This window comes from Nelusetta ayraudi, unplaced genomic scaffold, assembly GCF_046127955.1.
Source record: "Nelusetta ayraudi isolate G7.1 ecotype Tasmania unplaced genomic scaffold, CSIRO-AGI_Nayr_v1 ptg000048l, whole genome shotgun sequence".
In the NCBI taxonomy this organism is placed as follows: Eukaryota; Metazoa; Chordata; class Actinopteri; order Tetraodontiformes; family Monacanthidae; genus Nelusetta; species Nelusetta ayraudi.
Window position 1 is genome coordinate 15,682,352 of NW_027466098.1, and position 24,365 is coordinate 15,706,716.

Sequence of the window (24,365 nt, forward strand, 5' to 3'; positions counted from 1 at the left end):
AATCCGACGGCCCCTTGATCTGACGCTTTTCCTCTGCTCAGGGTAAATGTGTTCAGCAGGTACAGCTTTGTGCACGTTCACCAGTTCACTAGTTTTAAAACTAACTGACAAATGGTTCATAAGATCTCAAAAGACAAAAGTGTGATTTTTCTCACAGCATGTTGCTGGCGTGTGTGTAAAGAAAAAAAACAAAACATTTTGGAGCCCTTTTGAGTTGGAACACACACTTAATCCTACTCGGTTTGAGTTGCGTGTTGTCAAATAGTCAGGTTTGCTATGCCAAGAAGTGACTGAATTAGTGGAAAATGATGTAGAACTAGTGCTTGACTTTTGAAGATGACAAGCTGTGATGTTAAATGCACAATGAGCGATGTGTAAAGAATTAGGATTGTTTCAAGTGCGGTGCCGCGTCAACAGTGAGTGTGAAGACGTTACTCCGAAACCCAAATGTGCTTCAGAAAGGCTGGAAGGCATGACAGTGAAATTACCCAGCTTTGTTTCCACTGGTGTCACCGAGTTGCCAAGTGTGGTTGAACGCAGTGCGTCTTCAAGAAAAGCAGCAAAATATCTGGGCTGTGATTTACAGCACGGCAGCAATTTGTGCAAAGCGTGAAGGTAGTGTGATGAAGGTTGTTATGGGTTGATTCCAAAGCGACAGGAAGCCCAGCAGCTGGAGTTCTCATTCTCATTCTGTACCATTCTCAGGAAACTCCCCCCACAGGGTCAGCATCAATGTTAAGCATGGAAATATCTCGCATAAGTAAGCATGTTTAAATTCAGAGGACATATTGACGGAACTTGGAACTGTGGAACTTCAAAAAGCATCTACAATCTGAAGTCACCTAATTGTGTTGTGTTAGGCTAACTTGAAATATTGACAAAAAAATAATGCAGACCATTGCTTTAAAGTACAGACATTTTATTTTAGCATTATTATTAATTCCGCAGGTTATAAGAATAAACTCTGGTTGTTACATTTTAAAATGATGTAAAGTGTAAAAAGCACCGCCTCCTGCTCTCCAGGAAACCTTCCACAGCTCCCTCCCTTTCAGGTTGATGATGACGCATCTCCATTTTATTTGCACAGAAATGGACCCTCCCCCTCCCCCCTAATACCAGTCCACTGTAATCCCTGATAAAGGCTGCTGTGTGCAGTAAACATGCCCTTCTGGTCACACTGAAGGTGCTGAACAGTCGCTGCCGAGCCTAATATAGAGATTCTATGCAACCCTGCTGTTCTGCACTCTTTGCAGCTAATTAACCTTGCAAGTATTTTGCTATAATCTAAAGGATTAGGGGTGATGCCAGTATTTAATATATTAATGCAAGTAAAGACGATTTAATATTAATTGTGAACACTGGATTGGAGCAAGATACCAAAAGACCCAAAAGACCAAGCTGCCAATATAAGTGTCTGTGGCTTGGCGCGGCAATTTATTGTAACCTCTCAAACGCAACATGTCACAGATGGTCAGTGTACAATCAAATCCAACAGAGGAGAGAGACTCATTCTTGCCTTGATTTCCATCTGGAGACTTTATGGCCCTCTACAAAATACTCTGTGAAGTGTTTTCTGACAGGTGCTTTGCCCAAGGTCTAGTGGTGTGTGTATCTACAGGCAAGAAGCTAGAAGAGATATAGAATAGATTGCTTTGATTGTGTAATGGACAATTTAATGAAAATATCACTGTGCCGCAAGTAGGACTGTGTGTAAATGCATTCAGTGATAGAAGATTGATGAGCAGTTTAAGCTTCCAATTACACGCTGGAGGTCAGGACTGTTAGCCAGTGTTCACAGGCGTAGACTTTGCGTGAGTAAATTTATCGTAAAACCAATTTTGCGCACGCATGACAGTACAAAAGCTGCTGTCAAGACGTGCTTTCGGAAAGATTTTCCACACGGTCCTTATGTCGACCACTGATCTATCCCAAGCCAACAATGGCTTGCTGCCATTCACACATAGAGGAGACAACAACAACGCAAGATAGGTAGCAATCTATAAGGCGCGCGCACGGCCGCGTGTGTTTCACTCTCGCTGCATGGCTGTGGTAAGGTAAAAACATTAAAGCATTACAGTTGTTTTTTTTTCTTTTTCTTTTTTACTCTTTCCAAAGACAAACTTGAACCCTGGAGTGCCTTCCCCATCTGGAAGCAGTAGAGGGCTTGTCTAAAAGATAAAAACGATATGAATGGCTGCTGGCAACTCAAATGTCCAGTCTGGGATCAATTACATTCACAGGACTCAGAGTCAGAGAGGGAAGGAGAGCACAGATTCTATAGTCTGATCCATATAGCCCATATATATATATATACATACATACACATACAGTGTATATATATTCTATATACACACATATGAATTTATACACACATATATATATATATATGTACGTATGTATGTATGTATGTATGTATGTACGTGTGTGTTTTGATTTAGTCATGAACTGGTAATTGCATTAAAACAAGTTTAAGTTTCAGTGTGTACAACACCCATCCCACGCACACGTACATACACACACACACACACACACACACACACACACACACACACACACACACACGCACGCACACACACACACACACACACATACGCATTAAACTAACTGCTCTGTGACTGGCGTGTGTGTGTGTTTGCGTACACAGTTCCCAGTGTCTGCTTATGGATGGGCCGGGGACCGCATGCCGAAATGTTCCCACCCCGCTCACACACTGCATTTAACGAGCAACTAATGGCAGTTCCAGATGAGACCACTCTCAGCCAGCTGCTCTGTCATGTGGAATTGGCGCGGATTTTCCGCGAGGATCAATAGAGCGCATTGCGCCGCTTGTCTCGCTTATGTTTTAAAAATACCCCATAAGAACTGTTAATTATTCAACACCGAAGGACGACTTCCAAGCTTTTACGTTTAACGGCCAAGTTTGTCAACCAGTATTCTTCTTTTTTTTCTCCCCTCCTGCTCAGAATTATGGTTCGGCACTTTCAAAAACATCTGCCCAACAGTCTCGACGAAATGCATTGTGGGATGCTTAATAGAAAAGAGGGGGAGGGTGGCTGTGAAGGAATGAATATGAATAACGCAAAGTAAAAACAGACCGGGAGGGGAGAATGGGTGAGAGACAAGGGGGATTTAATGGGACACAGACTATGTTGAGCTTTTGCCGCTTTCAAAAGGAGACACGCTGCCACATGAGCGCCGCTGCGTTCGCTGTTTGTTGGAGAGGCACGCACACGCAGCGAGGGCCGAGCGCTCAGAGTTTTACAAAGGTCACGGGCAACACCTCCAGTCCCCATAACCTTTTTAGGGTCAAGCTCCCATTCGCAAATAGTGCAGGACTTCACCTCATGTGGCCCCATTAAAGCGCATAGGCAGGGTCTGCTTTGTGTCTCCTGTTACCCTGACAAATGTTAATACGTGCACAGTTGCAACCTGGCAGATGCTACACGTTACAGCGCAGAGAGCTTTGTTTCGCTGTTGTTGTTGTTGTTGTTGTTGTTTTTTTAATGATTGTGGTATCATTATTTCTTTAAAAAAAATAAATTGCATTACATTGCTGAGATGATTTTTGAGAAAGTGAACAGCTAATATGACCAGTGTGTATGATTCAAAATCACCTGATGGTTTGAAAACACATTGCAGATAATCTTAATGGTAATTGCAGATTTTGATATTCTTTCATTCAAGCTGTGACGTCAAACTGTGAAAACCCGAGCAGATCCACGTTCAGCACTTCTGGAGATACCCGTTGATTCAGTTCACAACTATACCAACTTTTATGTAGATATAAGGGTTTGGGTCAATATTACCAAATTAACATGACAGTTACTGAATTTACGCACCTCAGTGTTGGTTTGTTTGTTTTGAATTAGAAAGTAGCAAGCAAATGTTCCCTCTGTGTTTCATTCCCTTTGGATCCTTCCATTGTTTTCTATTTTTGCTTTTTCATATCAAATCAGGTTCAGATATCGATTTTTGTGACGCATCTGTCACCTGTCAGTCAGTAAGAATCAAGCACACTGTCACTGGGACTGTCGCTAAACAGAACCACCGCACCACCACACGGGAGGGCAAACGAGCTCAAACGCGGTGAAAAAATATTGGAGTGACTCTACTGCCATCTAGCGCCAGGAAGACTTCTGACGTTTTTAGTTTTAGACGTTGGAAAACTGAACTTTTACGCCACTGAGGAAGACAAGTAGGATAAATGTGTGCCATCACATTAATTGAAACTAATTTTAAAAAGCGCGCTGCAAGAATGCTTTTTGGTGTAAATGATCCAGTTTCATCCAAAGGTTAGGTCAAATTATAAATAAGCCGCTTTTACGCAACAACAACAACAACAACAACAACAACAAAAAATAATAGTCCACGTAGGCATGTCATGCAAAGAACAGAGAGGTTTAAAAGGCTGAAAGAACCTGAAAACAAATTAATTTCCCATCTAGATGGACCTCATCCAAAAAAACAAGTCGTCAGTGCCGTGCAGGTGAACCGGCCATATGGCTGTTAAGACGTGCCAAGAACCTTGATCTCACCTCAGCTGCGTCCTCTACAAGAACAGGGATATTGACATTTTTCTTTAATTAGCAATATCAACGTGTTGTTGGGCTGTTACGTACACCCCAACCTTCACCTCGCACCGTGTGATTTCCAGCACGACTGGAAGATGCCTCCCTTTCTTTGTTGCTGAAACTAATTTTGGCCTAAATTCTTGCTGATTACAATCTGCCCTGCATCCGTCGCTCCTCTGTCTGGCTTTGTCTACTCGCTGGAGGCACTTTGTAATTCCGCTAATCGTTGGCGTGCCCTGTGTAAAATAAACAAAAAAAAACAAACACCTGCCTGATTTTAAAGTAAAGGCGAAGAGGATAACATGATTGTTGCTGACTGCACATCTGGACGTCCACCTGTTTGAGAATGCGCCCCTCCGGTGCATCGCTGCCTGCGCCAGCTGCCACGGAAGCAGCAAACTCTCTCACTCTTCTCACAGACTGCACACACATGCACACAGACACCGTCAGACTAACTAAGCAAACAAACAATCTCCTTATGGCATGCTTCAAGTATCCACCGTGGCTTTCACCCTGACTGCTGCGTCTTCTGCACGTCTCTTGGAATCATCTTCTCTTTCGAAAATCAACCTTTGAATGGACACGGAATCATAAGACCGCTGCCTCCTTTCACTGCTGTTTCATTTTCTCTGTCTTTGCATTTTAGATTGTCATCTTAAATATGCTCACGGCATATCTCACTGCAAGAACTTTGATTCAACTATTTCAGCATCCACTTAACAGTTCCATTCTAAATAGGTAATCAAGATGAGTGTGTATGTAGGAGTCTTTTGAGCACACGACACATTCAAGTGAATCCTCTTGGTGCCGACTGTAGGTGAATGTCTTGACTTTCCTACATGGCTACACACAATGGCAGGGCTCCTGTTTGTCACCAAGGAAACCATTTCCTTCTTGGCAACATTTCCCATCATCTCCAGCCGACTCTGAAATCCAATCCAAGGATGGGATCCCAGCCATTGGCTCTCTGGATTCTTTTTTTTTTTTTTTTTTTTTGTGAGTAAAGCTCTGGCAGTGTTTTCCAGTGTGTGTATGTGTTGTCGGATGATGAAATTATGAATGATAGAACTAGACAGAAATTATTATTTATTATTGTTTTCATTGATTGAATAAGGAAGAAAAATATTTCCAATTACATGAGGCTGCAAAGGTTTACTGATGTTGCGATGTTATTAGGTGACCAGGAGAAAAGATGAGTTGCAACTTGACAAGCAGGACAGAAAGCTGCCACATCCTGCAGCTGTGGATGAGTGTGACCTCAGCTGTCTTCAAATTGTTCATGTCCAGCTTGACCACAATCATCGTGCTTCTAAATTATAACATGTAATCAGCATTGTCTTATTTCATCTTTCTTATTTTTCTAAATGCCTCTGTTTGTTTGTACACATATGGAGTCACTCCATTAAACACAGACCCCCTGCTTATTTCTTCTCATCGCATTCCTTAAGGGTAAACCAATTTACATTCTTGTTTTGCTCTTCAGATCCATTCCTGTTTCCATGACAACATAGTTTCACTTTGTCATCCTCTCTGTCTCCCTCTCTACATCTCTCTCATTCCCTACAGCTCCTTTCTCATGTTCTCTTGACCTTCTCTCGATGTGTCATTTTCTTATACTTTCCAAATACCGGGGTCTAAATTCTTCCGCTCCTCTCATTTCCTCACTTAATTGAGATGTTTCCCCCGCTTGGGTGAGAATAATGGACTCAGATAAAACCTATCTCGGGGGAAAGGCTGTATTGAATGCAAAGGAGCTTCTTTCTTCTTTTTTTCCCCATTTTCATTATGAAGTACAGATGCAGCATATTCTGTCTGCACACTGTGTTATTTCTTGTTAAATACACCTGGGTTTGTCTATTTGGATGGAGTGAGGAGTACAGCCTGATAGTATTGAATTAAAAAGAATTCCACAGGATATACTATACGATGATGGTCTTGGTACTCATAGGGAAAAAAGAGAAAAGGAATATGGAGTGGAAAAGGGAGAAAAAAATTAATGAGATTGCCATCCCCACTTTTTAATAATTTAGTTAGGAATTTAAATGAAAAGGAAAACTGCACGAAAGACCAAAACACAGCAAATACAGACCAGTTGCAAATTGTCTTTATTTATTTTTTTAATTTTTTAATAAAAACAGTAAGCAAACTTTTCCAGATCAATGCTCCTGTTCTCTCTATTGTCTAGTAATAAAGGAATGTGACGGCAGTCAGCCTTCTGTCTGACTTTGACCAGCCTGCCTGGCCTTGACTCACGTCTGCAGGTCGGGAAGTGCAAGCAAGTCATTGTGATTATTGTCACTGCTCCACTCTGACCTGTATTCACTGCAGATTAGTGTTCGTCCTCCCTGTTTCATTTTGAGTCATTTCACTTCCCTCATCAAGATAAAGGGTGCGCGCTGCACATCCTTGGCTACAATGGCCTTGCCTTTTGAAGAAAAGAAGACACTTATTTTTTCCGAGGAGAAGAGCACTTGCGAAATGTTGTATCATAAAAAGACATTTTGTAAGGTTGTAACTCCTCAAACCTACTTCTGCTTATCCGTAACACAAAAGGGAGTATAAAAATAAGGGGGGAGTTTAGGTTTTTAGTTTCAAAGAAAATTCACCTTGAAAAGCTCAGAAGAAAACATTTTGCAGAACAGAACTAGTGGCTATGTCTTCTAGAGAAACTGAAGCTACACGCCCTCTCTGTGAACGCTTCTCCGCTTTCTCGATCAGTGGGCACGGCGATCGTGTCACCATGTTAGTACATGCAAATCTCTTCTTCCTCTCCTCTCTGGGCATCACAGGCACCCTCGTGACGTTGTGTTCATAAGCAACAAACTCTTGTTTTTGCTGCCTTACTTTTGATTTACAAATGAATAAATAATGCAGAAGAAATACCATGGGGCTTCTGTCTTGCAGCATTAGGCACATACTGTCGGTTTTTATCCTCGTTCTTATCTGCACGATTTGTCATACAAAAGACTGTTGAGTGCGTGCAAGTGGGCTGGTTTTGGGTGCACATCTATGACATCTAGTGGTGGGGGAAAAAAATGGTATCTAGATTTGTGAATTTTAAAATAACAGAATTTGCTAATTGATTAACAAGATATGCATGTCCCTGTATGTTTAATCAGACACTTTCTGAAAATAAAGAGCCGGTAAGAGACAAAGAGAAGGGAGGACTTTTACATTACTGGGGAGTGTTCTGGCAAGCAGACGCCTTCGATAATAATAATGGTAAAAGATTTTATTTCTTACTTTCCATCTAAATATCTTCTGATTGCTTACAAATCTGTACTGTCATGGTGCGAATCTGAGACATTTAGTTCATAACCCAATGTGGATTTCGATATAAATAAGTTGAAATGCATAATAGGTTAATAGAGACATGAAACGTCTGCTGTCAAAGAAAAAATGAACTCGCCTTTCCTCGAACAATTCGCAGCTTTTACCATCTCAAGTTTGTTAAAACAAACAAAAAAAAAATAGACATTGAGCATTGTATTTATTGTTCGAAAAATATTAGGATTGCTGATTCTTCTTCCTATTTATTATTTGCAAAAGAAAAAAAAAAAACCTCCAGCCCCAAGCATCTGACATATCAGTACAGTGACATACGGATGCCCGTGTGGCCACATTAATTATTGTCAGCGGCTGGGATTGATATGGACTCGCAGGAGAAAATGCAACGTCCTGCCCTTCTCTACATCTTGAATAGTGGGGGAGTCATGAACTGCTGCAAGGTGACGCGTCCTCCGATTTCAAAGAGCGAAACTTCATCATAGTCTCGCCGTGTTTATTCAACGCCACCTCGACCTTTCGCCAAACTGCCAAAAACAAGCGCTCGTTTCCTTATCAAACGTCGGGATCGGGACCATCTTGCGCAGTGGCACGGCGAGAGAAGCAAGCGGTGGCGGCGGCGGCGGCGGCCACTCCGGGGAATGTCGGGCTGGCCGTCATTCTTGACATCGGCCTCTTCTGATCTCGCACGCCAGGTACTGTACACGGGCATTTCACCAAACACCGTAGCCGACCGACCACGCTAGCTGCATGCCTAAATTTTTTTTCTGGGATCCGTCTTCCCTGACGCGTGTAACTTTCCGAGCTGTGTGTTTTTTTTTCCCCCTCGCCAAGTCTTGGAGTCGCTAAGGGAGCCAATAACAAAGTTTAAATCCCGTTAGCTAGCCTTGGTTCGCTTGCAGATGTGTGCTACGTCAACGTCAGTTTCCCCTGAGCGAGTAGCCTAGCGAGGACGTGAATTAGCATGCTAAGTTAGCACCGGAGAGAGCTCCAGAGCGTCGGTGGGGGTGGGGGGGTTCACACCAGGGGCATGTGTCCTTAAATTCTCCGAAGGAAAAAGCGAGCCCGCTCGCCCCGGTTCATGTCGCCAGTTTCCGCCTTCCCCCGCGAGGGAAACGCGGACTGGAACGTTCCGGTCCAGATGTGGTTCGAAGCGATATTAGCCTGTCAAGCGAGCTAATCGGGCAGACGGCGCCGTTCGTGGCGTTTTTTCGGTGCTAAGCAGCTAAAGTGTTGAGCGGGGCTGGTGACAGACGAGCGATACCTGGCTGTCACCTCGACACAGACCCCGGCACGGGGCGTGCGGAGACCGACATGCGGCCACCGGGGACTGCATGGCACTCTCTGACACTGCCTGTCGGAGTCGGTGCGGGTCAAAGTTGTCTTGATTTAGAAACAAAAACAAAAAAATCGGCAAAGTTATTCAGCTTTTATAAAGTGCAATGTATTTCCTGCCCCGCCGCGCACTCAGACATGCGCACTCCGGGTCTGCATAGCAAGCTGTAAATCAAGTTAAGCTGGAGTTCGTTGCCAAAGTTGACAATTTTTCACCGCCTACGCTGTAACCATACAGTTTTAATATCGTATAACATTAAGACACTGCCACTGTGGAGTTGCCTGTCACTATGTGTTTAAATGATTCGAGGCTAAATAATTGACAATGACAGCCCTCAGCGCCCTTTCCTCCCTTAGTTCAGCCTGTTGAATGTGTCTTTTCCAAAGCAGGGACGTACAGCCCCCCCCCCCACACACACACACACTCCCCGGTGTATGTGTGCACACTAGTGCGTCATGCGTTTTGTGTATCTACAATATCCTGTTGAGCTATATATAGCTCCCAACAGAGTGTGCAACTTGATCTGAACTGTCTCCCAGAGCCACTGCACGCTAAGCGTTGCTTTCACCTGAAAGTCAACTGCCTCTTGGGTTGACAGTATCTTCTTTGTTTTATGATTTTCTTGTCGAGGATGTTTGACTCCTCAGTACAGAGATAGCACACAGTATACACAGAGTCGCTTGGTCCGTGCTGACTTACGAGTCCTACGGAGAACTTTTTGTGGGCCAGTGGATTTTGCAGCCTGTTTGCAAACTCATCTCGCTGTTTCCATTTATCTTGCTCCCAGAAATTGTGCCCTAAGACCTACATTTTCTGGAAACCATCCCTTTGTGAAGTCACAAAAGACATTAATACCTCACTGTTAACACTCTTAGGATAGTGTCAACACTCAAATCCAGAGAGCTAGATATTCTGTTTTCCTTGAGTTTATATATATATATATATATATATATATATAATTAATCCTCAGTGGTTCAACTATCATTCTACATTAACGAAGTTCAGAATATTTGTCTAATATGGGGCCTTTAAAGGGCCAGATGCAGTTTTGTTTGTCTGTGATTTTATTTATTTTGACAAAAACTATATTTTGAATCCCATTGCTATCCCACAGCCAGCTGTGATTCGCCCCCCTTTTTTGTGCACATCCTTTGCATCCAATTATTTACATGTCCGGTGTTGACAAAGTACTCTGCCCGGCCTATAACACTTGCACTCCTGTCAAATAACATTCATATCGAGTGACGTGCGCACCCTTTTTCCTGCGAGATACGGCCGTTATTATTGTTTGAACACAGCGGCACCTTACTGCATGCAGGTTTTGGTGTTCTCCCCTCCCCCCAGGTACAAGTGAGACACTGCCTGCTGTGAGTGAATGTCATTGGAGGCATGTTCAAGATTTAATCCTGAGATAAAGTAGGCAGTGTCATGGGTGCGACAGGCGGTTTGGGTGCACGGCCGCACTGTCAGCACTTAGTCACGCTCGAAAGGTGCCGAAAGGAGCAATTTGAGTCACGTTGGATTCTTGTATCAGATTTCTTTCTGTTCTAAACACAAGAAAATTCTGCTTTAGTGAATAGAGTTGATAATAGACTCATTTAATATGGTATTGAAGGATTGTTGCTGCAGGAAATCACCAGAGAACATCCCATCATAAGGGTTCGAAACTCTTCTTTGAGATCATGCTTGAAAACAAGGTATGAACAAATACTTGTGATGGCACAATATTTTCCACCTCTTCTTGTCCCACTGTTTTATGAACGGTTCATCAATTGTCAAGGGGAGGATCCCCTTTGCCTGATCCGACCGTTGGAGGTCTTTTCAATCCCACCTCTCCTTTTATTTTTTGACTGTGCCTCCTCTGTGCTGCGTGCCTTTCTCACCACAAATCGCCCACTGGCCAGCCTGTATTTACTCTGCCAATGCGACACGGTTTGTCACCACAGCAACCTGCTACAACACCCCTCCCCCTGCCCCACCCCCCACCCCCCACCCCAAGAGAACAATTATTTCTTTATTTTCGCCACAACCTGCAGACTGTCGGACAGTACACTGCAGCCAAAGTACGCTGTCATATTGTTGTATGGGCGCACTTTAAAATGTCAGAGCAAACGGGAGCGATTATTAGATTCCATCAGGGGCGTTTAAGCAGTGGTTCTGCCTTTATATATTTTTGACAAGTGTACTGCAGCTTGTAAGACCATCACTGCGTCTCCATGTGTCACTCGGTTATGTTTAGGTGGTGTTTTAAACTGTGAAAGGACTTTTCTGTCTTTCTCTTTCTTGAGACAAGTTCAACACATTTGTTTCAACTCCAGCGCGCTTAAATGTCAGTCATCTGGATTTGAATTAAAAGTATGTTGCTCACTTTCTCTCTGCTAATAAACTGGGAGTATCTCTCTCTTTCTCTCCATCTCACACTCCTCTGTTTCAGTTGAAGTCTTCATTTGCACTCAGCTATTTGCAGTTTGCGTGTTCCTGTTTGGCTCTCTTGCAGTCTCCAAGTCCAAAACAACGTGCGCAACGTTGATGACTTGAATCAGGAAAGCAAGTCGAGGCCTCTGGCAGAAGTCAGAGAAATGCCCTGTGCACATACTGCGAATTGTCACCCAGGTGAAAGTGTGTTAAGGGTGACAATTTTAGGCTTGCATGAAACCTTTTGTGTGGAGACATGAAGGGAGTCTTGAGAGCAGCCACATAACCCACATTAGAAAAGCAGGTGAGGAAGCCCATCGGTGGTGTGCTGTTGTCAGTTTGAGCAGGCTGTGACAAAGCAGAGCTCCCTCGAGGTTTTGTAGGAATCACGACACTGCAGAAAGGTATTTAGTTGCTCGTATTTTATACCGTAAATGTTTTGGCTTAAACCTCAAACTGGCAAAAGCATCAAAACAAGCCTCAGGCGGAGGTGGTGGTAAAAGTGTCCAGATTCTGCAACTATTAGTCAAAGTTGTATCGAGGTTACAGATGATTTCCTCAAAGTGTAACAAAGGTCTGTCCTACGTTATAAAGAAATATTTCTTTGTCTTTGGATCAATGAGCTTTCAATAGCGAATGCAGATCTTATTTCACATCAGAATCAGTATCAGAATCAGCTTTATTGACCAAGTTTGTACATGCCAAATAAGGAATTTGACTCCAGTTTTCCTCTATTCTACTACTTAGGTTAAAAAACAAACTACAGAATAAGTCAAAAGTAAGGGTAAACAAGTAAACAATGTGCAACCGGAAGTATAAATAAACTATAAACAGTGTGCAACTTGGTGGAGTAAAATAAGGATCTATATACAAGTCTACATAGTATATATAAATAAAATACATACATATATATATGTATATATATGCAAGTATTCATTAAATGTGCACATATACCTAAAAAAAAACAACTAAATATATATAAGTCTACATATGTATACCCTGTGACAGTAAAATAAAATAAAAAGAAAGTTGAGTGGAAATGTTCAGTATAGTGCAATAATGTAATGTAAACACCAATGTGAACAGCTAAACAGCAGTGCAGTATGAGCAATGTAAACAGGTTAACAGGTGTATGACATGACATTGATTGTACATTTTGAATATTCTTGAATTAACAGGTTCTATTTACTGCTTTGTCGGAGATGCCAACATCCCAGAAGTCTGGCTAAACCCAAACTTGTGAAAATTTAATGCATGCATTTTTTTTTTATGGCTGTCTATCGATATCACTGCTACAGTAAATAAAACTAAAAAAAAAAAGAAGAAGATAATTTAGTTTTATTGAGTCTATAGCTGCAGCAATTTCTCTAAAATATTGTTCATATTTTGGATTTTTTTTTTGTACTTTACACGTTAATATATAAATGACAACTTATAACATAACGACTCATGCTTCATCCCACAAATGTTGCGTTTGGTGACACAAGGGCAAAAAATGTTTCCCTACTTTCCAAACACCCATTTCAAGTGGCTCCATGCCCATATGGAGCACTTGTGAGCTGTCAAAGCACGTCAACCGTAGAAGCTTGCGTGTGCGCCTGCCTCGTACACACAAGTCATTCATCAGCGGCGTAGCACACTTTCGCCCTAAGTGTTAACTTGTGGTCGGTCAACAGAGGAGCGCTGTGTTTTGGAACTGGCTCCATATTTTGTTCTCGCTGTCCGCGCTGACTTCCCGACAGCTCAGCGGGTCTATAAATACCAGCCCGTTCTGAAAAGACTGTGTGTGACCCTCTGCGACTAAATAGAAACTCAGCCACCTCTTACTGTAAGCAGACTGACATACAGTACATCTGTACACTTTGCTGTTAGCCAGGTTGGCTCTGAGGAAAATGCAGCGACTCAAATGCTCTTACTGATAATTGGCTGATCAAACAGGACAAGGACTGCTACTAATGATGATAATGATCATCATAATAATAATGTGTATTTGGCCCAAATGTTGAGAGACTTTGCCGATTTGACTGTTGAAACTACACTAACTCTTGGTGAAATAGTTTGCTGCTTGTTACTTGTTTTTTTTTTTCCAATTGACTTTATATTATTTTAAGTATAAGCAGAGTGTATTTCCCCTTCAGAAATCAATATTTCCAGTTAATTTATCCAGTTAATGTTTGGTGAAATCCAGGCATGGTATTTGCGATGGTCATCATTACTTTTAATTAATCGTTTCATAGAATTGCATTTGCATACTGGAACGACCAGTTTCAGAATGAATGGGATTTTTCTAAAACATGTACATTTCAAGATGTGAAACGGAACGAATATGTCTTGCTTGAATAGAGAAACCTGCGTTGACAGATAGACAAAAGTTCAGTTAAACATTAATGTGCTGATCAAAAAAAAAAAAAAAAAAATCACCCGGGTTTATTGTCGAGCAATATTCCAAAACCTCAAAGGAAACATTTTTCAATTATTCCTCGACGTCATCACATAAAATTAAGCTTTGATTTTGGTATCCAGACAGATTAGCGCATATTTCTGCTCTACCTGAAAACCACTTCAAAGTCAAAAGTCCCCCTCGTCTGAATTGGGTTTTTGCCTCTGTAATTTCCCGACAACCTATTATGTAAGAATGATGGTAATGCAACACCCAGCTTTAGTGTTGCTTTGAAAACGAGAGATGCGTTTACTTTTCCACTTCAGACAGGTGTTTGTGTTATCATTTATTTATTCACTGCTGTCTCGTTTTGAATGACATTGTGCTGTTTTGGGTTTTTTTGTTTCCCTTGCTGATCAAATCATCGACAGCACACATGATGGAAAAGTCCACTGAACTGGCGCTAGGTCTACTTATCTGTCCCTTCTCTTAACTGTCCACTCAAAGGTCAGCCGCTCGCGCTGCGACTAGTCTGCCTCCACTTTTGTGTTACACAAAGCATGTGAGTCACACTTTGTAAACAGGAGCGACGTCTGACTGTCCTCGTTTGAGTTAATGAGTGATGAAGTTCTCGGCTCGCGAACAAGGCATCTCTTTGTGTTCACCTGAAGCCAGCGCTAGTTAATGACTAATGAAAGCATCGTGTCCGGTGCAACTTGTCGAGGTGCGCGAGCGGCACAGATGGTTCTAGCGGCCCGGGGCGGGACTGCTGACCCAGCCTGACTTTGCTTTGCACGACAGTGGAATGGTGTCATTGGCAAAAATGGAAGCCAGTGGAAATATTTAGATGAAGTCAGCGCCGTGTCTGCCAAATATCCTGGTCGGTGACGAGTGTTTCAACCAAATATTGGTCAGACCGAGTCAGGAACTGTTGACTGTCCTGTGCAAAATCAGCATTTTTTTTCAGGGGGCTTGCTAATGAGAGACAGGACATGTTGAGTAACACCCAGGTTGCAAAGGTTAAAATCAGAGGCCTCGGGTTACGGACACGGGTGGGTGGCCTTGTCTGGAGGTCATCTCGCCTCACAGCTGCAGATTTCTGCCCATCGTCGGTCTGCATAGTTTGAGGCTGTTTTTAAAGTCCCACGTTGTGTTAAGTTCAGCTCACCAGTGTTTTGTAACTTTATGTGTCTCAGTCCTACCAAATATTTCCTGATTCCAAGTCGTAAGTCCGCCCTGTATCTCTTTTGCCGGGACGTCTTTTCAGAAAGTGTGCTTTAAAGGTGGAGCTTTGGAAATCAGCCCTTTGTGATGTCATTTATGGCAGTGATACTTGTCCCAGGACAGTGACAACGCCAACATGCAGGTTTTGCTTCTGAGACCACAAAACATGGAAGGCACAAAAAACATCAGTTTTAAACAGGAAACTAAAGTCGATAGTTTATGATGAAGGCTGTAAACGGAGGGCCAAATGTACTCATGCAAGGCTGCTCCACTGAAGTCTAAAACAAACATGTTAAAATGGGTTTGATATGGGAAGTTTGTTAGCGCCTAGAGCCTGGAGGCTTAGAAGACACTGGTGAGTCAATGTTTGGCGTTTGTGTCCGAGCAGAGCTGAGTGAAACTGGGTTTAGCTGTGCAGAATATGATCCAGCCTCTGACTAAAGGTGACGGGGACAGGTATTGCTACAGACTGTGTTATGGAATGCGTCTTTGCGGTTTCCCAAAGTGCACAGGAGGGGCGGGGGGGAGCTGCTGAGCAACTTCTGAGTTGGCTGAAGTTCCCTCCTCCGCTTCAGCCTTTGCACTCCTTCCCTTAAAGGAACAGTCACCTCTCAGTCGCGTCTGCTTGGCCTTCTCCTCTTATGTCTTATCAACGCTTATCTCTTCCCGCCTCTGCCTCCTGACTTTGCTCATGATGATGATGATGTAGTCCCAGATGGCGAAGACACAGCTAACGTATTCTAGTGTCGATTGGCTCCAGCTAATGATATTTCTCCCTTGGTGTCCCCGCAGGTCTGTCCGTGGTCCGTGATCCTGGAGAACAGCAGAATGACCTGTTTGAGTTGAGCACCTTGGGGAGTTGAGGTGAGTGAAGAGTCCCTGTTAGGTCCAGGATAGTTATGAGGCTGAGTCTCATGGGAAGACCAAAATGACACAGTAAAAGAGTTCAGAAGAAGTTATGTGAGATTGTCTTTGAACTTCAGGGCGTTATCTGCATGGTTTCTCTCTGAATCACTCATCTGAGTCATCGTAATCAATACTTTTCTCTCCTCCTCCAGCGTCGGCATTCAGCAATGTGAGCCCCACCGACAAACTGGCACAGCAGCTGTCCCACAACTTTTCGCCAGCCAACCAAATGCTCCAAGACAATAAACTGGCCAGTCATGGCAAACAGGTCACCAATGACAACCGATCCCAGATACCCAGCTTAAACCCGCAGGCTCAGCAGCACCAGCAGCAGCAGGGAGCTGCGAGCCACCTGGGTCCAAAGTACGCCGGCGGTGGCGGCGGACATGGAGTCAAAGCCAGCCAGATTTCCCCATGTAACCCTGGGCTGAAGGCAGCCAGCCAGTCGGCGAGTGGCATCGGGTCGATGCTTAAAACCAAATCGAAGCGAGAGAGGACCGTCGCCACGGACGACGCAGAGTCCAGGAATGCCATTCCTCCGGGCCCGGATACCGACGCCAAAGGAGGTAAGAAGGCCCGCGCACAGAGAGGAAACTGTAACAGTAAACACTGGCTGTGACACTCAGTCTGATCAAGTTTGCTAAAATTCAACTTCCTGTCAGCCAAATCTCAACTAGAAATAGCAGATTAGGTGCACTCAACTCCTCCGCCCTCGCCCCCATCCTCCTCTGCCAATGGCAGGAAGTGAACATCAGGACTGAGAGGACTGCTTGTTTTTTTTTCTCTCTCGTGCTGAAATGCCCTGACCTTTCAGTGCAGAAGCAGAATTTCCCCCCCCGGCTTTCGTTAGTTTGTGCCACGCGCACTCCTCGGAGAAAGCAGCTGGGCTTTTTGTTAGATCGTGGAGTTGTAACAATGTGATTGTCATAGAGCAGTGGTAGATAGAGAGGACAACAGTGTGTGGGTAGGAAGAGGTAAAGACTTCTCTTTTTTTTCTTTCTTTCTTTTTTTTCTGAGCAAATCTTCTACAGCGTGAAGTTGTTGCTTATGAAACCATTTGTGAAGTCATGAGAAAGTTTCACAGGAGATGACTTTCATGTGATTGGGTCCGAGGTGAGCAACAGACATAACAGGCAAGAAGAGAAATTGAATAACAGATAATTGTTGTAGATATTATTCTTTCACTAATGAATGTACACAATACACATTTCGTCTGTCTTTCTTGCGCCCCTGTTTTCGAACAAAAGCTCCTTCAAACAGAGCCACCCTCCATATGACAAGTATCTCTACTTGTCAGCAGCTGCATTTTGCCAAAATGAAAAACCTTTGTCTGTCTGCGCTTGGTAGCGGAGGGCGAATCCATAATAAACTCTCTTGTGAAGACGAACCAGTTAGTTGCAATTAGACTTAACGGAAGGCAAGATCTCTCAAGTGCTTTCTTTCTGTGTCAAGACATCAGTCGTCCCTCTGATCTCGTCAGTTCTTCCTTTCCGTCTCGCTCACTGCGTCTGTAGTCTGTCTTGAGGTCTGTGCTTTTCCTTGCTTAGTTGTCTTTATTTCACATTTTCTTTTTTCTTTTTTAAATCTTTTCTAAATTGGTGAAAGTGATGAGACATTTTTACAGTTTTATTACTAGTCATTTTTTCATCATTTTGCACTTCTCTGCATGTCCCATTTCAAGATCTTAAACTGTATCCCTGACTCCAGTGGACCTGCTTTGCAGGATTAATTATTCTCCCCCAAAACAACACCACTGACTGATCTTTCCCATATTACATTTTTATTTATTTACAACTTCCCACTGCATAAAATGCTCAGTCTTACGATTTACTTGTGACAGTGAGATAACATTTCCCCTTGTGATTTCACAAAGGGCGGCTCTCACTCAACATTTTAGAACATTTAGGTTGAACCAAGCCAGGAAAGGAACGGCACTTCTTTCTCCTTTTTTTATGACCCAGTTTAACGCCAAGGCCAGCCGCAGAAGAAATTAAGTAACAAAAGATGGGAAGTGTTTTAACGAAACAGTATGTAATGTAGTTTAGTCCTGCAGTTGACATTGATGTGATGCTGTTTTTTTTTTGTTGTAGAGAATGTTATGCGCAGTAAGCGGCGCTGTGTTCTGGAAAAGAAACAGCCATACAGTGGAGATGAATGGTGCTCTGGACCAGACACGGAAGATGAAGATAAGCCACATGCTGCCATGCTCCGTGAGTGTATCTCCTTCCACAGGGAGTGTAATGTATCGCCATCTGGTGCCGCCTAAATGTACCTCAGCCGTCACTAACAATGTCTGATTATGACCTCGATTGTGTTGGAATTTAGAAATGCTTTTGCATATTTCAAATGCACTTTGGAGTAAAACTTTTTAAACTGAAAATGTGTTTCAAAGTCGTTTCGATGCTTCATTGACTTGAAACAGGAAGAAGAACACGACACCCCATGCCAGTAACACACAGTGTGACCTGCTGGCCAAATGCAGGACAAACAGTCATGGTTTCTTTATCTCAGGCCAGTTGGATGTGCTGTGTCAGTTACTGGGGTGCCTTTCTCTGTAACAGGTCAATGAATATTAAAAACGATGATGTTAGTTAGAATTTTCCCTTTTTTCATATCCTGTCGACACTTCATACATAAGAAAAGTGGCTCTTCGCTGAATTCACTTTTGGTGTGTTTTACCTCCATCTAGTGTTGTAAAGTTGCAGCTAAAATGTGTGCTACCAATACAGTTGTGAATCAGAGTTCTCGACAAAATCACTGTGTCTCCCAGGGGAGCGTGGGCTGGGAGGTGCGATGCAGGGGCCCTCGGCCGGAACCATGTCTGAGGTCAGGGGTCCTGCTGTAGGATGTGGAATAGGCTCAGGCCTAAAAACGGAGCTGCCTCATCCTCAGCAGCAAGTCGTGTATGTTTTCACCACCGGCCTGGCAAACAGGTGAGAACTGTTTGCACACCTGACGATACTGTGAATATTATATATCAGTCTTATTTGAGAGCGAACAGTGAAGCATGCCATGATTTTTCAGAGTTGCTCTCCTTTGTTCCCCAGTGCTGCAGAGGCAGTAGTGAAAGGACAGACCGATTCCATCCTCATGTTTCACCAGCAAAATGTTCTAGTTACCAAGTTGAGTCAGGTCAGTCAAATGTACAACGTTTGAAGTTTGTACAAAATCTATTAAACCACGGAAAAAGCTACAGGTGCATGTGGAAGGAAGTATGTGGCAGCACAATTTGGATATCTATTTTGAGCTTAGATGCTTTTTTTGTTCCTGTTTTTTTTTTTTAACCTTCTGTTTCAGTGACTGCTTAGAATACTCTTAGGTATTGAAAACATTTTATTAGTTTTATTTCTGAATGGACAATACACCATGAATTTAGAAATAATTTAGCTTATAACAATTACAATAGCAAAAACAATAGCAGTTGATGACATTTTATCCCCTACAAATCTTTTTCTTCTTGTGTCTGTCATAGGGCCACTCATCAGGGAAGCTTCCTAATCTCTCTGAAAAGATGAGCAGCTCTCCGGCTACAGGCACCCCTAAAACCCAAAGTGTCACTCCTCAGCCAGCCTCAACAGGTGCTGGAGGTACTTTACATGCTGTTAGCACACCGTCATCAGCAGGACACTCTGACAGCGAGTCCACTCAGATACGACATGGTGGAGTCTCCAGCAATAACAACATCAATGCTCATATGGCAGAAGGCGGAAGCCTGGCCACTTGTCCAGGAAGTGGAGATGGGGAGGGTGGGATGGGTTTGAATCTTCCTGTTGCTTCTCCTTCCAGTAATCCATCCATTCTCTCAGCACACTTTCAAAGTGAAATGGGCCAGAGGATTGGCCAAGAGAATTCAGACTGTCTTTCCAAAGAGCAACTGGAACACAGGGAGCGCTCTCTGCAAACACTGAGAGATATAGAAAGACTGTTTTTACGAAGTGGGGCAGGTTGTTGCCCTCGAGACACTGGAGATCCCAATGACAATCCTAGTAATAATTCTTCCAATCCAAGTAATAATTACAACAACAATGGCAGTGGTGTTCTTGACAACAGTGATAATTGCACTAGCAACTCCAGGAATTGTGGCAATGGACATATGTTATCATCAGCTTTGGCCCCAATGGAAGGAATGAAGAGATATGAAGAACCTCTCCAGTCTATCATCTCTCAGACACAGTCTCTTGTTGGACCTCCTCTTGACAACCCCCAAATCGACAGCCACAACAACCTCCCACATCTTCCCCACCACCAGCTGGCTTCACCCGGGGTGGACATGGTTCCTTTTCCTGGACCTGACGGATTGACACCTGAACAAATTGCATGGAGGAAACTCCAAGAAGAATATTACCTAGAGAAGAGACGACAGCAAGAAATGCAACCTCATGTGCACCCTCAGCACTTTAGAATGATGTCTGAGATGGGCATGCCAGGAGGCCCAATGATAGTAAGAGGACCCCCTCCTCCCTACCACAGCAAACCTGGAGGCCAGCAGTGGGGTCCTGGTAATATAATGGGAGGCGGATTGGGGGGAAACGCACGAATAATGGACATGCACCAAGATGGACCCCGTGGCCCAAGGTTTCTAGGGCCAATTCAGAGAGGACCACCTGGAGGTGGTGGCTTTCCCAATAGTGCTGGGGACCTTTTATCAGTGAGGAGTCAAAGACCTCAAATGCCTTCTCGGCCAGGAATGATTTGGCTAGAAGATATTCCAAATAGCATAGGTGGTGGAGGGCGTTTTCATGGCATCTACCCCAGTGGGCCTGCTCAGCACTTGCAAAGTGAGTCAGAGCATCTGCTTACTCAGGAGGAAGTGTTTCGCATCATGCAGAAACGGCAGGGGCTTCCCAGGTTTGAACTTGAGAGGTTAATCAAACTTCAACAACAGGGCAACATTGGTTCAAGACTTTTGGACAATCCTGGAGGCCTAGATTTTTCTAATATTGGAATGGGCCAGTGTCCACCCACCTCTCATGTTGATTCCATGGACTTTCCTGTTCCTCAGGAATTGATGAACTCCCCTGGAGGTGGCCCTCAGAGAAGAGACTTTGTTGATTCATCTCTGAGAAGCAATCTTATCATGAGCATGAACCCACAGATTAATGCTCAGCAGCAACAGCAGGTAATGTTATCACAGAAGTTGATTGGAGGCCCTATTGGAGAGAGGCCTTTGGATGAAATGTTAAGTCCAGGGGAGATTTCACAAATCAGGCCTTCACAGAATGGAAGAGGGAGCAATAAGGTAATGATGCCAGGACCTGATAGCTCCCTCCAGTTTCCCAATCAAGGCCCTTTTTCTGGAGAACAAATGGGAGGCCCCTATCTTCAACAGCCTGGCCCTGGATTATTTGGGGCTGATCAGCAAAGCCCTGAACAAATAGGTGCAACATCCCGGCTTAGTCATATGTCTATGCCTGATGGTCTCAGGGTAACAGACCTCAGTCCAAGACAACCATCAGACCTGTCGACTAATGTTGACAGCATTACTACTTCATCAGTGCCTCCACATCAACTGAAGTCTCCATCACTCAATCAAGAGCCTTCTCCTCTTTTACCTTCTCCCTCTGCACCCGGCTTGAAGTCACCCACCCATGTCACTGCAGGGCACCACCCTCCTCTTCCCCCAGCCTCTGGTGCAGGGACTCCATCCTCCTCTTCCATGAAGTCTCCCCAAGTTCTAGGATCTTCCAACCTTGTTTTGCACTCACCATCTGCCTCCCCCAGACAACTAAAGTCTCCAGCTGTAACTACAGCCGTCAGTTCTCCAGGTTGGGTGTCTCCTAAAACAGCTCTTTCAAGTCCAGGTGGTCCACCTAATAGTAGGTTAGCAGGAAGCGGAGGACATAGTTCAACTGAGACAGGTACAGATGGCCAAATTCAGCATTACGTCTGCTGATGATGATGTTCTCAAGTCGTCTTGACATTCACATTTTATTAATGTTTTGTTTTTTTTGTTTTTTTTTTGCAGGTCAATCACTCCCCCCAAGGAGTTTAAACTCCACCCCTATTAGCCAGCAAGGACCTATGAATCCTTCTTTACCATTTACTTCCTCTTCCAAGGCTGTTCCTTCCCAGAATCCTTTGTCACTTATTATGTCTCAGATGTCAAAATATGCCATGCCTAGTTCTACTCCCCTCTACCATGATGCAATCAAGACAATTGCCACATCTGATGATGAGATGTTGCCAGACCGACCCCTCCTAGCTGGTGTCAACGTTGAAGGTAGGAAAACTGGTAGAGTGATTGGTATTTTTATTTACATGATTTACATGATTTTTATTTACATGATAATTTCTTCAATATTTGTCTTGAAAAATGATACACTTTTACAAAATGTTGAATAACAATACAAAGATGATAGTTAAGGCAAAATAAAGTTCTAATTTGGCTGTGTTTTATTAATAGGAGCCATGGGGAACTCTCCAGCCTCTCAAGTGCTTGTCTCCCAGAGTTCCATTGGTGGCCACAGTGGTCCACAAAGCCCAATGTGTGTTGTAAGTCAAAGTCAACCACATCTATCTCATGAGGCCTCAAGACCTATGCTTCCCTCTCCCAATCACATGGGCATGCCAACCATGAACGCTCCAATGATGGGAGGAGGCCCACCTGATGGAATGGGCCCCTGTAATGCTTCACCCATATCTCAAAGCCAAATGACAGGCTTTCCTGGCATTCAGCAACGACCTCATGATCCCTTGCACTCACCTGTTGGTGGGATGACGCACAATTTCTCCCAGCTTAATGATGATGGCATACCACCTCAGCGCTTGCACTTGCTTAGCAAAGGCCATCCTCTCCAATGTCCCACTCATTCCTCAGACTCATTTACCTCTATGCCCATGGAGGATGGCCCTGATCTAAGTGAAGTCATACGACCCACTCGTACAGGGATCCCAGAGTTTGATCTATCTCGTATCATTCCCTCTGACAAGCCCAGTAGTACTCTTCAGTATTTCCCAAAGAGTGACCAACACCAAAATCCACATCCAGGACCATCACCTCAGCAGAATACACCACAGCAGCTTCTCAAACAACTCTCCTCTGCCAGTTCCTCACACAGCAGTGGCCCTTCATCCAACCCCCACTTAGTAAACTTGCAGAATATGATGGCGGAACAGCAGCTGCAATCTTACCCTTCACATGCTCACCAAAGTATGGCCTCTCGGAATATGGTTCCTTCAGGAGGTATGGGCTCCATGGAACACATGATGGGAAGGACAGGCATGGTTTCCCAGCAGCAACTTCAGCAACAGCAAGCTATGATGGCAAACAGCCTTCCCCATCATCCTTCTAATGCATATCCCGGCATGATGCCCTCCCAACAACACCCACACAATCTGATGGTACAGCAGAACATTATGATGATGCAGGCTAAGCAGCGTGCCATGTCAGTTCCAGGGGATCCTTTTGGCTCTCAGGGTCCTTTGATGTCCGCTCAGGGACCCATGATGGCCCCGTCCCAATCACAATCTGGAATAATTGGCGCCCAGTCCCTCAGACAGCGTGGAATGTCTATGGACAATCCGATTGGCTATGGCCCTGGACGTATGGCCAACATGCCATTCTAATCTAATTTATATAAAGAAAACAGTTTAAGGTCAGTGTATATTTGTTTAAGCTGAAGAATTGTAAAAACTAGAGATGAAATTACTCAAAGATTTTCGATCACAACCGATTTGAAATGTTAAATATTTAAAAGCACTGTAATATGGTTGAATAGTAGACTAAAGCCATTTTCTAAAATACTGTATTATATGTATATTTCAAATATATGTGTGTGTTGTTGTTGTGGGAACAGAATGGCAGTCTGGAGAGCTGAGTGCCTAGAATTTCTCTTTGTTCAATGATATTCGATTATTTCTCCACCTACCAAACTGCTGTGTCAAGGAAATATGTATGTGATATGTTTAAAGGTATGTATGTATATACCTGCTGTAAATGAGATGCACTTTGTGATTGTTTAAAGTTGCTCTGTTTAACTGTGTTTTAATAGAAGTCTAAAAAAATGCGTGTATCTCTAATGTGATTTTGGTTATTGTGTTGTAAGTTATCATTGTTAAATAATACTGACATTGGTACACAGCTTTTGTACACATGAAATCTTTATTATATTCAGTTAGTACCAGCAGAAATGCAAGCGAAGAAAGTCTGACCAAACACAACCTTTTTTTTCTTATTTTGTGTAAATAAAAATATCTATTCAATGCAAATCATGTAGCAAGTGGTTCTACATGATCAGAATATTTGAAA

The 24,365-nt window shown here is 43.5% G+C and overlaps 1 protein-coding gene across 2 annotated transcripts; it reads left to right on the plus strand.

Moving 5' to 3' along the window:
- Positions 1–8,183: 8,183 nt before the first annotated feature.
- Positions 8,184–24,325, plus strand: bcl9l (bcl9 like). Of its 2 annotated transcripts, XM_076036687.1 has the most exons (9): positions 8,184–8,551; positions 16,004–16,075; positions 16,270–16,683; positions 18,208–18,327; positions 18,888–19,050; positions 19,165–19,249; positions 19,590–21,975; positions 22,083–22,337; positions 22,521–24,325. In XM_076036687.1, exons 3-9 carry the CDS (start codon positions 16,347–16,349, stop codon positions 23,681–23,683), a joined length of 4,509 nt encoding a protein of 1,502 aa, XP_075892802.1. In that variant the 5' UTR covers positions 8,184–8,551; positions 16,004–16,075; positions 16,270–16,346; the 3' UTR covers positions 23,684–24,325. The 2 variants fall into 2 exon arrangements, with proteins under 2 accessions (XP_075892802.1, XP_075892803.1); XM_076036688.1 differs by lacking the exons at positions 8,184–8,551; positions 16,004–16,075; positions 16,270–16,683 and adding an exon at positions 16,706–17,230.
- The last annotated feature ends 40 nt before the right edge of the window (positions 24,326–24,365 follow it).

Coding starts and splice junctions, on each gene's coding strand:
- bcl9l (XM_076036687.1), top strand. CDS start 16,347: ATGCTCCAAGACAATAAACTGGCCAGTCATGGCAAACAGGTCACCAAT. Junction 16,684..18,207: donor GGATACCGACGCCAAAGGAG/GTAAGAAGGCCC, acceptor TTTTTGTTGTAG/AGAATGTTATGCGCAGTAAG. Junction 19,250..19,589: donor TAGTTACCAAGTTGAGTCAG/GTCAGTCAAATG, acceptor TGTCTGTCATAG/GGCCACTCATCAGGGAAGCT.